The 12,717-nt window shown below is 37.8% G+C and overlaps 1 protein-coding gene across 4 annotated transcripts in view; it reads right to left on the bottom strand.

The window, feature by feature from the left end:
- pbx4 (pre-B-cell leukemia transcription factor 4) overlaps positions 1 to 9,261 on the bottom strand; it is a 48,982-nt gene extending 39,721 nt beyond the window's left edge. Inside the window, exons 1-2 of one of the 4 annotated variants that reach the window (XM_048188477.1) lie at positions 7,977 to 9,259; positions 3,856 to 3,957 (exon numbers count right to left, since the gene is read on the bottom strand). In XM_048188477.1, the coding sequence (XP_048044434.1) occupies positions 3,856 to 3,957; positions 7,977 to 8,161 (287 nt within the window). In that variant the 5' untranslated portion in view covers positions 8,162 to 9,259. Of the gene's footprint in view, positions 1 to 3,855; positions 3,958 to 7,976 lie in introns of all 4 variants that reach the window. The other 3 variants (XM_048188461.1, XM_048188486.1, XM_048188470.1) reach the window with 3 other exon arrangements.
- Positions 9,262 to 12,717: the final 3,456 nt, after the last annotated feature.

The raw sequence follows: 12,717 nt of genomic DNA, 5'->3' as shown, positions 1-12,717 counted from the left end.
TTCAAGGCCATTGATAGAGCCCTTTATTTACATACTTTGTGTATGTGTGTTATTTTAGTGCCCGATTGACTAAATAAATTAGTCAAATAAGGTGATGGCACAAAAATGTTCCAAATGCAATTTGCAAAGTGCAGTTCTCCATTTTGTGGGCCTGACTACCACAATCTGGCATACTTTACAGCATCTCTACAACACTTGTCTTGATCTATGGCCAGATATAATGCTTTTCTACATCATTTCATCATCACTTGATGAGCTACTGCTGCCACGATCAATAGAAACAAATCCATTTACCGCTTGCATTTCGCACCTGATGTATATGTATGTTTTTGAATTAGCCCAATAATGTTTTCAACTTTTGTGTATTTTGAGTATATGAAGAGTTCCATTGCAAAAACCTCTTAAATCCGTCTGGCATCTTTTCTTTTAAATGAGCTTTTTTTTTTTTAAATCAGGCTCATATGTTTATGTTCAGTAATTTCACTTTAATGGCAATGAAAGGTTATTTGTGAATTACCAAATACCTTGTCAAAAATGTCACTTTAGTCAATTCATTGACTGTCTTTTGTCCATGTGTGCTTTTTTGCAAAAACTTGTAGTTCCACCTCTTTGGACAACAAGACATAGTAAAATGTCCGTTTCCGTCAGTTTTACAGCAGGAAAAGGAACACTGTTGGGTTTACTTGCTACTTCTGAAATCCTGTCATTGCCGCTGTAATGACGGACAAAACATGTTAAAATCTTGCAGCTCGGCAACTGAAAGACGGCTCATACGCACACCGTTATTCATCTTGAAATCATATGATTCAATTTGCGTCTTCTGATTGGTTCTTCTGTGGACTTAGTGGCTTTTGCTGATGAAGGGAAGTGGCGTTTAGCGCTTTCTGCCAACGAACTGGTATTTCTGAATAGGCTAACGCTGAGATTTAACAGATTTGAAGCGAAAGTATTTAATGAACGTATACTATGTGCATCTGAACTCTTCATGTAATGTAAGTATTAATCTCATTCGCCATCCTTTTTACATATATCATCAACTGTGCTCTCTAGATATTGGTTGAGCATTCATTCCAAAATACTAACTACATAAGTCTCCTTTTTAGAGAACCATTAATGATTGATTCGTCAAAGTCTCAAATTAAAGCACACATTGTCTCGCTGCCAAACAAACCAGAGGATTTATGGTTATTGAAGACATACCAGCAACCTTTAACATTCGCCGCTGAATATGATCACAATCACAGGTGCAAACATCTACTCAAGAATCAATCAAGATGTAATGGACACACTAAGACTCGGGTCTTTTAAAAAGCTCAGTGTCTGTAGATTGAGAAGATACAGCAGCAGTCTCGGATCACTCCAGCTAAATGAGAGTAACTGACACATGGTCCTCATTTGTCTTCAGGGAAAAGCATTCCACCCTTTAATGGTATTATCCAGCCCTTTTTACACCCTGAACGTGCTTAATTTATTGAGCAGGCCTGGAGAATATCAAAACAAGTGAGGACCCTCTGTCTCGCAGAGGAAACATTCTTCTCAAAGCCAGAATCATATGTGCTAAATCCAATCATCGATCATTTCAGGGCAGTCTCCCATCAGCAAACTTTATTTCCAGGCTCGGTAAGCTCTGATGGCTGGGAAGCTTATCTACACGCAGCCAGATTTCAGCGCTACTGTATTAGAGAGCAGATGAAGCATGCTTTCCAGGAGCATCGTTAACCTCTAAACAAATGCCAATAATCAAGGTTTTCTCGTTACAGATGTTCAGTTAACAGCTGGGATTAACATGCCACTGGGATTAAGATGAGCAAGCAAACTGATAAACCAACAAATCACGTGACATACATTTGCCACTTCAGTATAGCATAATCAAAAAATGCAATGCATTTCGATAAAATTTGCTGCTACAAAGCACTCCAACTAGCCTGAATAATCTTTCATAAGAAAGTCCTGAACTGAACACCACAACACTTGCGGCCTAATATTGCAGTTGGCTGCAACTAAACAAAGTTAGAATGTTTCCCTTTTGCTCCGAGGCAAACAGATAACGTGGGAAATCCCAAAAAAAAGATTGTTTTTTTTGTGGATGAGGCCTTAAGCTGATGACACACAGTGTAACTCGTTGGGTAATTTTGTTGGAAATGGGCAACGGCGCTAGCTTGGGCAATGCTGAATCGGTTACTGTTGATTAGTTAGCTTGTCTTATCACATTGCCTACTTTCCAATTGTCATGTGTATCATCCAACTTGAGTTAGAAGTAAATCTGAAGTTTGCTCGGCTTCCAAGACTTCATTCGCTGCCTAAAATGTTCTTTGATGTGTTCACACCCAAATATTTCAGGTATGTAGCATTCAACGCAAGAGGCACAAACATTTAAAGAAATGGATCACTGCGTCTTAATGTAGGTTATTTCTTTTTGCAATATGAGCAAGACAAATACAAAAACATCAAGTAATGACAGCAGATAGTATAGAAACCTAAACTCATGTCTATGGATGGGTGATAATGAAGATGTAACTGATGCAACCAAAACCTTTACTGGGATGTAAATGACAAGGGAAGGAAGGTTTTTTTTTTTTTTATTAATTGACCCTTCACCGGGAGTTTGATTGACAGGTCATCTAACCAATCATAATGCCAAATCCAACGTTATGTCTGACAAAGCAGTCAGGAGAGTTAGTAGATTAACGTCGTTGGACCTGAACTTGAAAAATGGTGTGTACCGAGTCTGACGTCTTTCTGCGGTTGAAACAACATACCTTCTGATGTTCATTCATGTTTATTTGATACTGTAAATTAACTAGTAGTAAAGAGAAGATCAGTTCACGAGCCACTTGAATTTAGGTGCTTCAGCCATCTGTCACGACACATTAAAGAGCCACTAAACGGCATTTATTGTTTAAATTTCTATAAAAATTACACAATTTGAGACTTTATTTCATATCAAAAGTAACATGCTCTGTCTTGTCTGTCATTGTCAGTGTCCTCTTTGCTCCACAATGTATTTTTCACTGCGTGAGAACATGAAGTGTGGTGTGAGGGTGCATGGTTTGGCGGACATAGCAACAGTAACTAAAGGGGGCGGGTCTTTGCGAATGGTCAGTTGTATGACTCTCTGAAGTCTGTGTGGTGCTTAAGAGAATTGTTTTGGTTCTAGTGAGAATGGGCAAATATATGCGGCTTTTATGAAAACTAATTTTAAAACAAAAACCATCTCATGAGGTGTTTTTAGTCTGAGGTGTTCGCTTTACCTTCACATGCACATAATTAGAAATATTTTTGGCCATTAAAAAGGTCACTACACAAAGAGAATGATGACATGCAATGAAACAAACGAGGAGATAAGTCACTTATTCTCATTTCTAGAGATAATTAGGGGCATATTGCAAAACTATTGTCAAATGCACAGAAAAAGAAAGGTTTTAGTTTACCTTGCTGTGAAAGGCTTAAGTGATCGTAATATATTTAATAAATAAAATAAATTGTTTTGATATGATCAAATTGATTATAATAAAATATAACAAAAATAAAAATGAGAAAAAAGTGATTATTGAACAGTAGACTTATCAGAACTAAAACAGACTGAAATAAAAGCCCATTTTAGGGCCAGAGTCAATGTGAATGCAAAAAAGAACTGGGCTCTTCTACACCTGATTCACATTTTGGTCTATTCAAAGGTCTGAATTTAGTTAGCAATCTCATAATAAAAAGTTAAGCCCCACTTTTTTTTTTTTTTTTAATCAAAGACTGAAGTGCTTCTTTAACTGTATGAGTGTTTTTTTCTCTTTGTCATCAACATGGAGGGGATGATGGGGGAGAGAAGAGGAGGGGGTGCTCATGCGCTCCTGTACTGACCTGTGCTGGAAGTTGAGCGGCAGGGCACACCCTGCTGTGCTCCCCCCCAGCTCCCCCTCCCTCTGTGGGGTCCACTGCGCCGGTGCCTCCTCTGGCCAGCATCTGGACACAGGGCAACAGGGTGAGAGGCTGAGGGCGGCAGGCACAGACAGCGCTGGCATCTGCCCCCACCGTCCCGATGACATCCCACCCCATCCACCCCTTAAAATGGGACCAGAGACCCCCACAGTAAATAATGCATATCAAGAGAAGAAGAAGAAGAAAAAAAAAACAGAAATCAAGTACTGTGGGATATGATAATGGAATCAGAACAAGTCTGATTTTTGCCAAAAAATATTCGAGATGTCGAAACAAAGACCTGGATGACTAGTAACTAGTGAGTGCAATGCAAAATTTATAAATATAAAAAGCAGAAACCTCACATCTATAAATAATAATAAGAACCTACTCAATGAATAAGGAAGTGAAAGTGCTTTAGTGATGGATGTAATCTAGTCAATGTACTAATACAAAGCATGTCTTGTGCATTACATTTTTTTGAACATGCACTGAATTAGCAATCCAGACAGGACCACATCTTAACGTGCTCTTTGCCTTTCTGAGCAAAGCATGTGCCTCCACTCAGCAAATAAAGCAGGTTTGGGACACATTATACTAATTAATTTAAGAGGCATTGTGATGAGCCACAAATCCATTTAATGAGATACCACAGCCGTGCATATTTCATTAGTATCAAATAAAGAAAATCTGTTTATAAAAGACAGAAAAAAACAGCAATATGTCTTGTAGTGTCCAAGATTGCTGACCGCAATCCCTCTGAAGCGGAGTAAAGCTCTCCACTCTGCAAATGAAGCTGCCTTCTCTGCCCTAAAACCATCCCACACTTGACAAAATAATAATGCATATTTCTCTCAGGTATCTGAACTATTTCAGGTCTGTGCGGAAGCACCGAAGGGCTTTTTTGCTTCATAACTGAAGGTGGCGAGGGCTTATACTCAAGAAGAACTGTAGAATATCAGTGACAGAGAAGAAGTGACTAAAGAGAAAATGCATTTACGTCTATCACTAACCATATCTGGCTTTATGCTTAAAGGAATAGTTCACCAAAAAAGTCAATTCTGTCATTTACTCAGCCTCGTGTCAATGAGATGCTTTGAACAATGTTTACACAGACTTTTCCCCATACGATTCAAAAATTTTGCCTTTTTCCCAGCTCTTAAATCTAATTTGCTTCTGCATATTCAAACTTGCCATATCATGACCAGCTATGAGACACAAGAATCAACAGAGCTCGGCTTCATTAAGATGACACATGCTGTGACAAACCTTCACTCTAAAAAAAATGCTGGGTTAAAAACAAACCCAAGTTGGGTTAACTTAAATGTTTGACCAACTGCTGGGCTGTTTTATATAACCAAACTAATGTTTAAAAATGACTATATGACTGGCTTAAAATGAACCCAAAATAGGTTGGAAATTTAAAAACCAGTAACATAATTACTAGAGGCAACAATAATAAGGTGAGCATTTATTAATAAGCAATTTAATATTTATTATTTAATTATTTATTAAACTTATTAATAAATGTTCATTTGCAACATATTTCGGGTTCATTTTAAGTGAGCAATATAGTAATTTTTAAACAATAGTTGAGTTAAATAAAGCTACCCAGCAGGTTGGCCAAACATTTAACCCAATCGCTGGGTTTGTCCATTTTTAACCCAACATTTTTTAGAGTGTTCATGCCAGTTTGAAGATGCAGAGGTTCCAAATTTGAATTTAATTAGTAGTTATAGTTTATTGCATTGATTAAGGAGCCATTTCTACATAATTTTAGCTTTTAAAATATATATATGTGACCCTGGACCACAAAACCAGTCATAAGTCATACGGGTATATTTGTAGCAATAGCCAACAACACATTGTATGGGTCAAAATTATCGATTTTTCTTTTATGCCCAAAATCATTAGGATATTAAGCAAAGATCATGTTCCATGAAGATATTTTGTACCGTAAATATATCAAAATTTATTTTTGTGAGTGGATATGCATTGCTAAGGACTTCATCTGAACAACTTTAAAGGCGATTTTCTCAATATTTAGTTTTTTTTTGCACCCTCAGATTCCAGATATAATTGTATCTCAGTCAAATATTGTCCTATCCTAACAAACCATACATCAATGAATTTCATATGATGTATAAGTGTCAATTTAAAAAATCTGACCCTTGTGACTGGTTTTGTGGTCCATGGCCACATATATTTTTATCTTTATTGTTTCATCTTGAAATTTTCAGAATCCCCATACTAGTTGAATGAAACGTTTTATGTCATACGAGGAAGGGTATTCGTTCTTTTGAGCCTATAACATTTACACTGTCAATTTCAATCTGTAAGTGCATACTGTACCCTTATATGAAGTTCTCCTTGTAACAGTTTTAAACGGTTTTATATTAGCCTACTTTTTTTGTTGCTATTATAGTTGTTTATATTCCTTTGTATATGTTAATGTGTATATGTGTGTGTGTGTGTGTGTGTGTGTGTGTGTGTGTGTGTGTGTATATATATATATACATAAAATATACAAAAAGATTATATTTGTGTGTTACAAGTTATATTAAATCATATTTTTGGCTTTAATAAAACAAGCAGCACCGTTTTTAGGCTTCCATGACAAAATTTTGAACAGTTTGAAATGTAAGTCTGTTCCTCAAACAAAGCAATGCGACTTCTTGAGGCTTCATAAGACTTTTATTATACTTTATCATTTTTAGTGCTTGATGGCCTCCACCATCCACTTTGATTACTTTGAAAATAGCAGCCAGGACATTCTGAAATATAAAATATGCTTATCTTCAACCCAAAACCCCTCTTCAAACAGACAAGAACATCATCACAGCATCATCATTCATCTCATGAGCCTCTTGTACAAGTGAAACAAAGTAGGCTTACACAACAATAACACCCAAGAAACGCGGTATAGACATAAAAGCAATATCGTTGCGTTTATAAGTTGCTCGAGTATAGCGACCCTCCATCTCATTAATAGAAACTCAATTTGAGGACAGCTGCACACGCGCACGCATTATAGGAGAATTGATTGCGCCCAACACACAATGAAAAGGATGAACACCAGGGAGGAGGAGGAGGGTAAAAGAGAAGTGAATTAATTAAGAGAACCAGGTGGTCAAATGGCTTGGTGGAAAATCACAAGCTAATGACACAGCACAGGGCATACGCGCACATACGATCCCTCATTAAAAGGCAGCTTTTGTGCGGGATCCGCGGCTCGAGTTGACCTTTCAACAGATCGCAGGTCACAACGCGCAATCTAGCGATCAATTTCGCTGCGGTCAATAGAAATACACGCGGACTGTACGCGAGGAAAGGCGGGAAAGTCGTCAACCCTGTCGGGTGTTTTCGTCTCGAGGTTAAGTCTGACACTGTTTGACGGCGATGACTTAATTAAGCGCGCGCTGATTATCTATGCTAATGACGAGGTAGCACATTAATCCAATTCATTTATCTAGTGGGGCCTCGATCTGGCAGACGCTCGCTGAACACCAAATGGCTTCACAGAGCCCATGGGCTCCTGATAACAAACATATTGGTTGACCTCTAAAACCTTTTTGGCCCCATTTAGCAAAACCAGAGGCGGGGGGAAAATACTGGGATTTAGTCATTATAGTACTATAGTATCCATTTGGAGCATATTTAGTGCGTGAAAACCAAAGTGTGTAGTTCAGGCTTCTAATAAGCTATTAAAACTAAACTTTTGTTATTATAACTTCCATTAAGATAATTCATTTACATTCATTCACGCTTTTTTGAACTGATAACGCAACCTCAATGCGTTTAACGCGAACTTTTAACAACTTGAAAAGGTAAAAATCCAACAATATGGTCAAATAACATCTGTATTTAAGTAGGAATGTGTGCAAACGTAAATTGCGTAAAAGGTGGAAGACATTGTACGCTTTTCAGGCGACAAATTGTAACGCAAAGATGTGTAAATTGTGTCCGATTCCCCTCACAGACCCATCTATCTACCTCTTTTCTATCTAACGTTATCTGTTTTTCTTGAGAGCGTGCACACTTGTCCTCCTCTCACAGGTCCTTACCTCGCCTGGGCTTCGTCGAGGCTCTCGTCGGTGATGGCCATGATCTGTTGGAGAATATCCCCTATGTCTTGCTGCGGTTGACCGAGGGATTGCTGCTTCCGAACCGAATCGGGGTCACCCACGTCGGCTTGAGAGAGTCCGCCGAGTCCGCCCATGCTAGCCAGCATTCGGGTCTGATCATCCATAATACTTTAAAGCCGAATCTCGCCGTTTCCCCGCCGCAAACCAATGAACGTGTTTCAGCGACCTGTCTTGGTGACCATGTACCACCAACAGCGTGAATACAAACGAACCACTAGATAAAAAAACAACGAGAGTGCGACTGAAATGTGGGATTTAACCACATCAAAACGAAGCGCGATTGATGGAAAAGGGTGAATAACTAGTTTGCATGAGGGGGGAAAAAATCAGACCGCATGCAATTCCTGCAAACCCCAGTATTGTCTAAAGCAAAACGCTGCACACTAGCACTCCCATAAAGCAGTCTAAGAAGAAAATAAAAGCGTCCCTGGAAACATGAAGTATCCCACGCGCGGCATCTCAAAGTATCGCCTCTCTAAACAACTCCGTAAAACCATTCATGGCCACATATACGTCAACAATCTGGCTTTTCGTCAAGAGGTTGTTGTCGCTGACAGCTATTACAGTAGAAATCTCAGACACTACTAACAAGCTGGACTAAACCAACCAGAGCGGCTAACAAGCTAATAGAGAGGAGGAAAAAGTCCCTGCTGGAAATAAATCGAAATAGAAACTCGGGCGTTCGCGTATTAACGTCCCCTCACTTTGAAAAATGGCAAAACTCAACGGGCAAAACGAATCCCGAGAGAGGCGGACGAGCGAAACCGCTTTAAAGCGTAAATCCGAGATCTCCGACACAATTGATTCGCAGTGTTGGCTAGCTGCTTAGCAGCGGAGCTAACTAGCATTCGAGCGCTGCTAGCAACAGATTTACACGGGCTCCACAAACCCCCGGGACCAACAGCAAACTGCCCCCGAAATGCCCCGGCTTAGGTGGACTGCTCGAAACGGCTCAGAACGGCAACGCTCAGCTCCATGCCAGCCAACTCGACACAGTTGGTTTGTTCCCAAGCCGCGGTGCTGTCGTGGAAAAAAAAATTGCCCCTCTCTTGTGTTTCTGCCCTCCTCGGCGGCTCTTTTCTCCCCCTCTGAGCGAGCGCACCACTGCGCGCGTTCACGCTACTACATACGAGCCCGTACGTCATCATCGCGCACAAAAGAGCCGCTTCTGTGAGGAGCCTCTAGGGGCGCCACTGGCGCGCATGCGCCTGAGCGAGTAAACAACTCGCGCGTCTCCTTCAAACAGATCGCATGCCGTTTTTTAATGCCTCTTTTGTGTTGTAAGTTACCATAGCTGAACTGTGGCATTTCTACATAAGCCAATAGTCACCAAAGGTGAAACAATGGATGACGCCTCAATGATGTGCTTTGATCTGTGTAACTGGTTTCTTTTACACAAGCTGTTGGAATTTAGTACCCAACTATATAATTACAATTTCATCGTTGAATTAGCCTAAATGGATTCACTCCCTCCCTCCCCTAATGTTAAATTTAGAATGAACCAACAAAATTTCTGCTAATAATTACAATCAATGTTATTGTAGTAAAAACCATTGTAAGTTTATTTAAGGGTGATTTTAAACCCCAAAAGGTTAAACCTGAAAGGGTTCTGTCAGGTGCTATGTATTAATATGAATTAAAAATGAATAAAAACTAACCCCACCCCCCTCTCTCTCTTTATTTATATATATATATATATATATATATATATATATATATATATATAAAAACTTTTCAAAACATCCCCCTCTGTTTTTTTTTCACAAATCGCACCCTGTATGTATGTGTATATATATATATATATATGTGTATATATATATATATATATATATATATATATATATATATATATATATATATATATATATATATATATATATATATATATATATATATATATATATATATATATATATATATATATATATATATATTATATATATATACACACATACAGTATATATGTGTTTTAGAGGTTTTATGGATTTATTCTTTAATTGAATAATTTAATTTGAATAGCTTGTAAACATAATTTAGAACAAATTGAAATAACCCATTATACATGAAAGCATTATGCAATCATTTAAAGGGTTAGTTCACCCAAAAATGAAATTTCTATCATTAATTACTTACCCTCATGTCGTTCCACACCCGTAAGACCTTCGTTCATCTTCAAAACTCAAATTAAGATATTTTAGTTGAAATCTGATGGCTCAGTGAGGCCTGCATAGGGAGCAATAACATTTCCTCTCTCAAGATCCATAAAGGTACTAAAAACATATTTAAATCAGTTCATGTGAGTACAGTGGTTCAATATTAATATTATAAAGCGACAAGAATATTTTTGTGTGCCAAAGAAACAAAATAACGACTTTTCAAAAACACAAAAACAGCCAATTTCAAAACACTGCTTCAGAGCTTTACAAATCGAATTAGTGATTCGGATCTCCTATCAAACAGGTAAACTGCTGAAATCATGTGACTTTGCCGCTCCGAGTCACTGACTCGATTCGTAAAGCTCAGAAGCAGTGTTTTCAAATCGGCCCATCACTATATTGTTGAAAAGTCGTTATTTTGTTTTTTTTGGTGCACAAAAATATTCTCGACGCTTTATAATAAGGTAGAACCACTGTAGTCACATGAACTGATTTAAGTGTCTTTAGTACCTTTATGGATCTTGAGAGAGGAAATGTCGAATGCAGGCCTCACTGAGCCATCGGATTTCATCAAAAATATCTTAATTTGTGCTCTGAAGATGAACGAAGGTCTTACGGGTGTGGAACGGCATGAGGGTGAGTAATAAATGACAGAATTTTAATTTTTGGGTGAACTAACCCTTTAACATTGAGTCAAGAACCCTAGGGTTTTATATTGAACCCCATTGAACCCAGTGAGTTATCCAGTGACGATGTGTCCAAATTCCATAATCGCTATTTTAGTGTATGTTACAAAGCATAATTAACCCTTGTGACCAAAATGTCTGAACTGCCTCTGTTCAAAACATTTCACAAAATATTCCATTACCCAAATTAAATTGCTTGAAGATGCAAATCAAACATACCTGAATGGTTGCGAAACCAACATTCAAAATGGTTGATAATGCTGCCAGTGCTGGGGATAACATTACAAGTAACGCCAGTTACGTAATTGGATTACTTCTTCAAGTAACTAGTAAAGTAATGCATTTACAACAAAATATCTGAGTTACTTTTTCAATTAAGTAACACTAGATTTCCCATTTATTGACTGACACCTGTCCTGTCCCTATGTCTTTCACAAAAACAGATTCAGTATTCCTCAAAATGATTAAAAACAGTGAAATTCAAACTATTAAGCAAACCTGCGATAATTATATCAAATAGCAAAAATGTATTTAATCTCATTAACCAATGTCTGCCGCTGACCTTCGATGATCTAATTCATCCTACGAATAAGCAAAAATGACTTTAGTTAAACATCACATTTGAGTTTTATTGCTTAAGTGAGACAGTTGAACTTTTTTCTCCTACGTCCTACACAGCTGAAAGGTTTGTTTGAGCTGCGCCCTCTACTGGCGTGAATTTGCATTTCTTTTAGCCTGAGGCTTATTCATTTCACTTTTGGTCTCAAATGGCCTTTATATCCATAAAGGCATCTATGCTAATATTAGTCTGTCTGTCTCATCCTCATCCCGAGGTTACCGTAGTCAAACTCAGCCAGATCCGGTCCATATCCAGATCAGACGGAGGACCTGCACATAGACACGAACACAACGCATCCCTGAAGGTCAGCAGAGACTGTGACTATAAACCATCCCCTGTAAAGGCCTCATTGACAAAGGTAACACGACAATATCGTAATGCATTACTTTCCATAAAAAGTAACTAAGTAACGTAATTAGTTACTTTTTAAGGGCAAAATTAATGCAACATTGTAATGCATTACTTTTAAAAGTAACTTTCCCGAACACTGAATGCTGGAATGTTTCCTGTTCTGGACAAATAGGCCTACTGACAACTTTCAGCTTTAAAACATGTCTTTGGGTACATTGTGAGCTGATGGTGCACTCAAGGAAAAGTCTGTAGAAATAGGGCCCAAAATGTACTGTTAATATGAAGTAATTTTCCATATTGATTTTTCTCAGGTGTTGGTTTGCCTGTATTTTGAATTACGCATTGCTTTTGTTCTGCAGCCAAAAAGGTTTGGTTACTAATGTTCTTCAAAATCTATTATTTTATGTCTCACAGAAGAAAGCAGGTCATACAGGTTTGGTATCACATACAGTTTGGGTGAGTAAATGATGACAATGTTTATTTTTTGGGTGAACTATCCCTTTAAAATATGCTGTGACAACATAAAGTCCGATGTGTATTGCAAAACGTACGTTTTTGAACAGCAGTAATGTACAAGAAATGCTTCAATGAATTAAGATTCAGGAAGAGAATTTCAGATAACAATGTTTTGTTAAGTTTAGATATATAGATCTTTCTTCTGTGTGACAATAACTTTTTGCATGCATAAGAAAATGGATTGGGTTGGATTATAGAGCGAGTTAAGATTTCTAACTTTTAAACTGAATGAAATTTCAGTTAATGTGTGGATTAATTAGCCAAAGTTTCACAAAATGTATTCTAAGAGAATTATGGTTTTTATGTTAAGAGGATTGTCTTTGGAGAAAATA

This window comes from Megalobrama amblycephala, linkage group LG1 (genome assembly GCF_018812025.1).
Source record: "Megalobrama amblycephala isolate DHTTF-2021 linkage group LG1, ASM1881202v1, whole genome shotgun sequence".
Classification (NCBI taxonomy): Eukaryota; Metazoa; Chordata; class Actinopteri; order Cypriniformes; family Xenocyprididae; genus Megalobrama; species Megalobrama amblycephala.
This window is presented reverse-complemented; position numbering and strand designations above follow the sequence as displayed.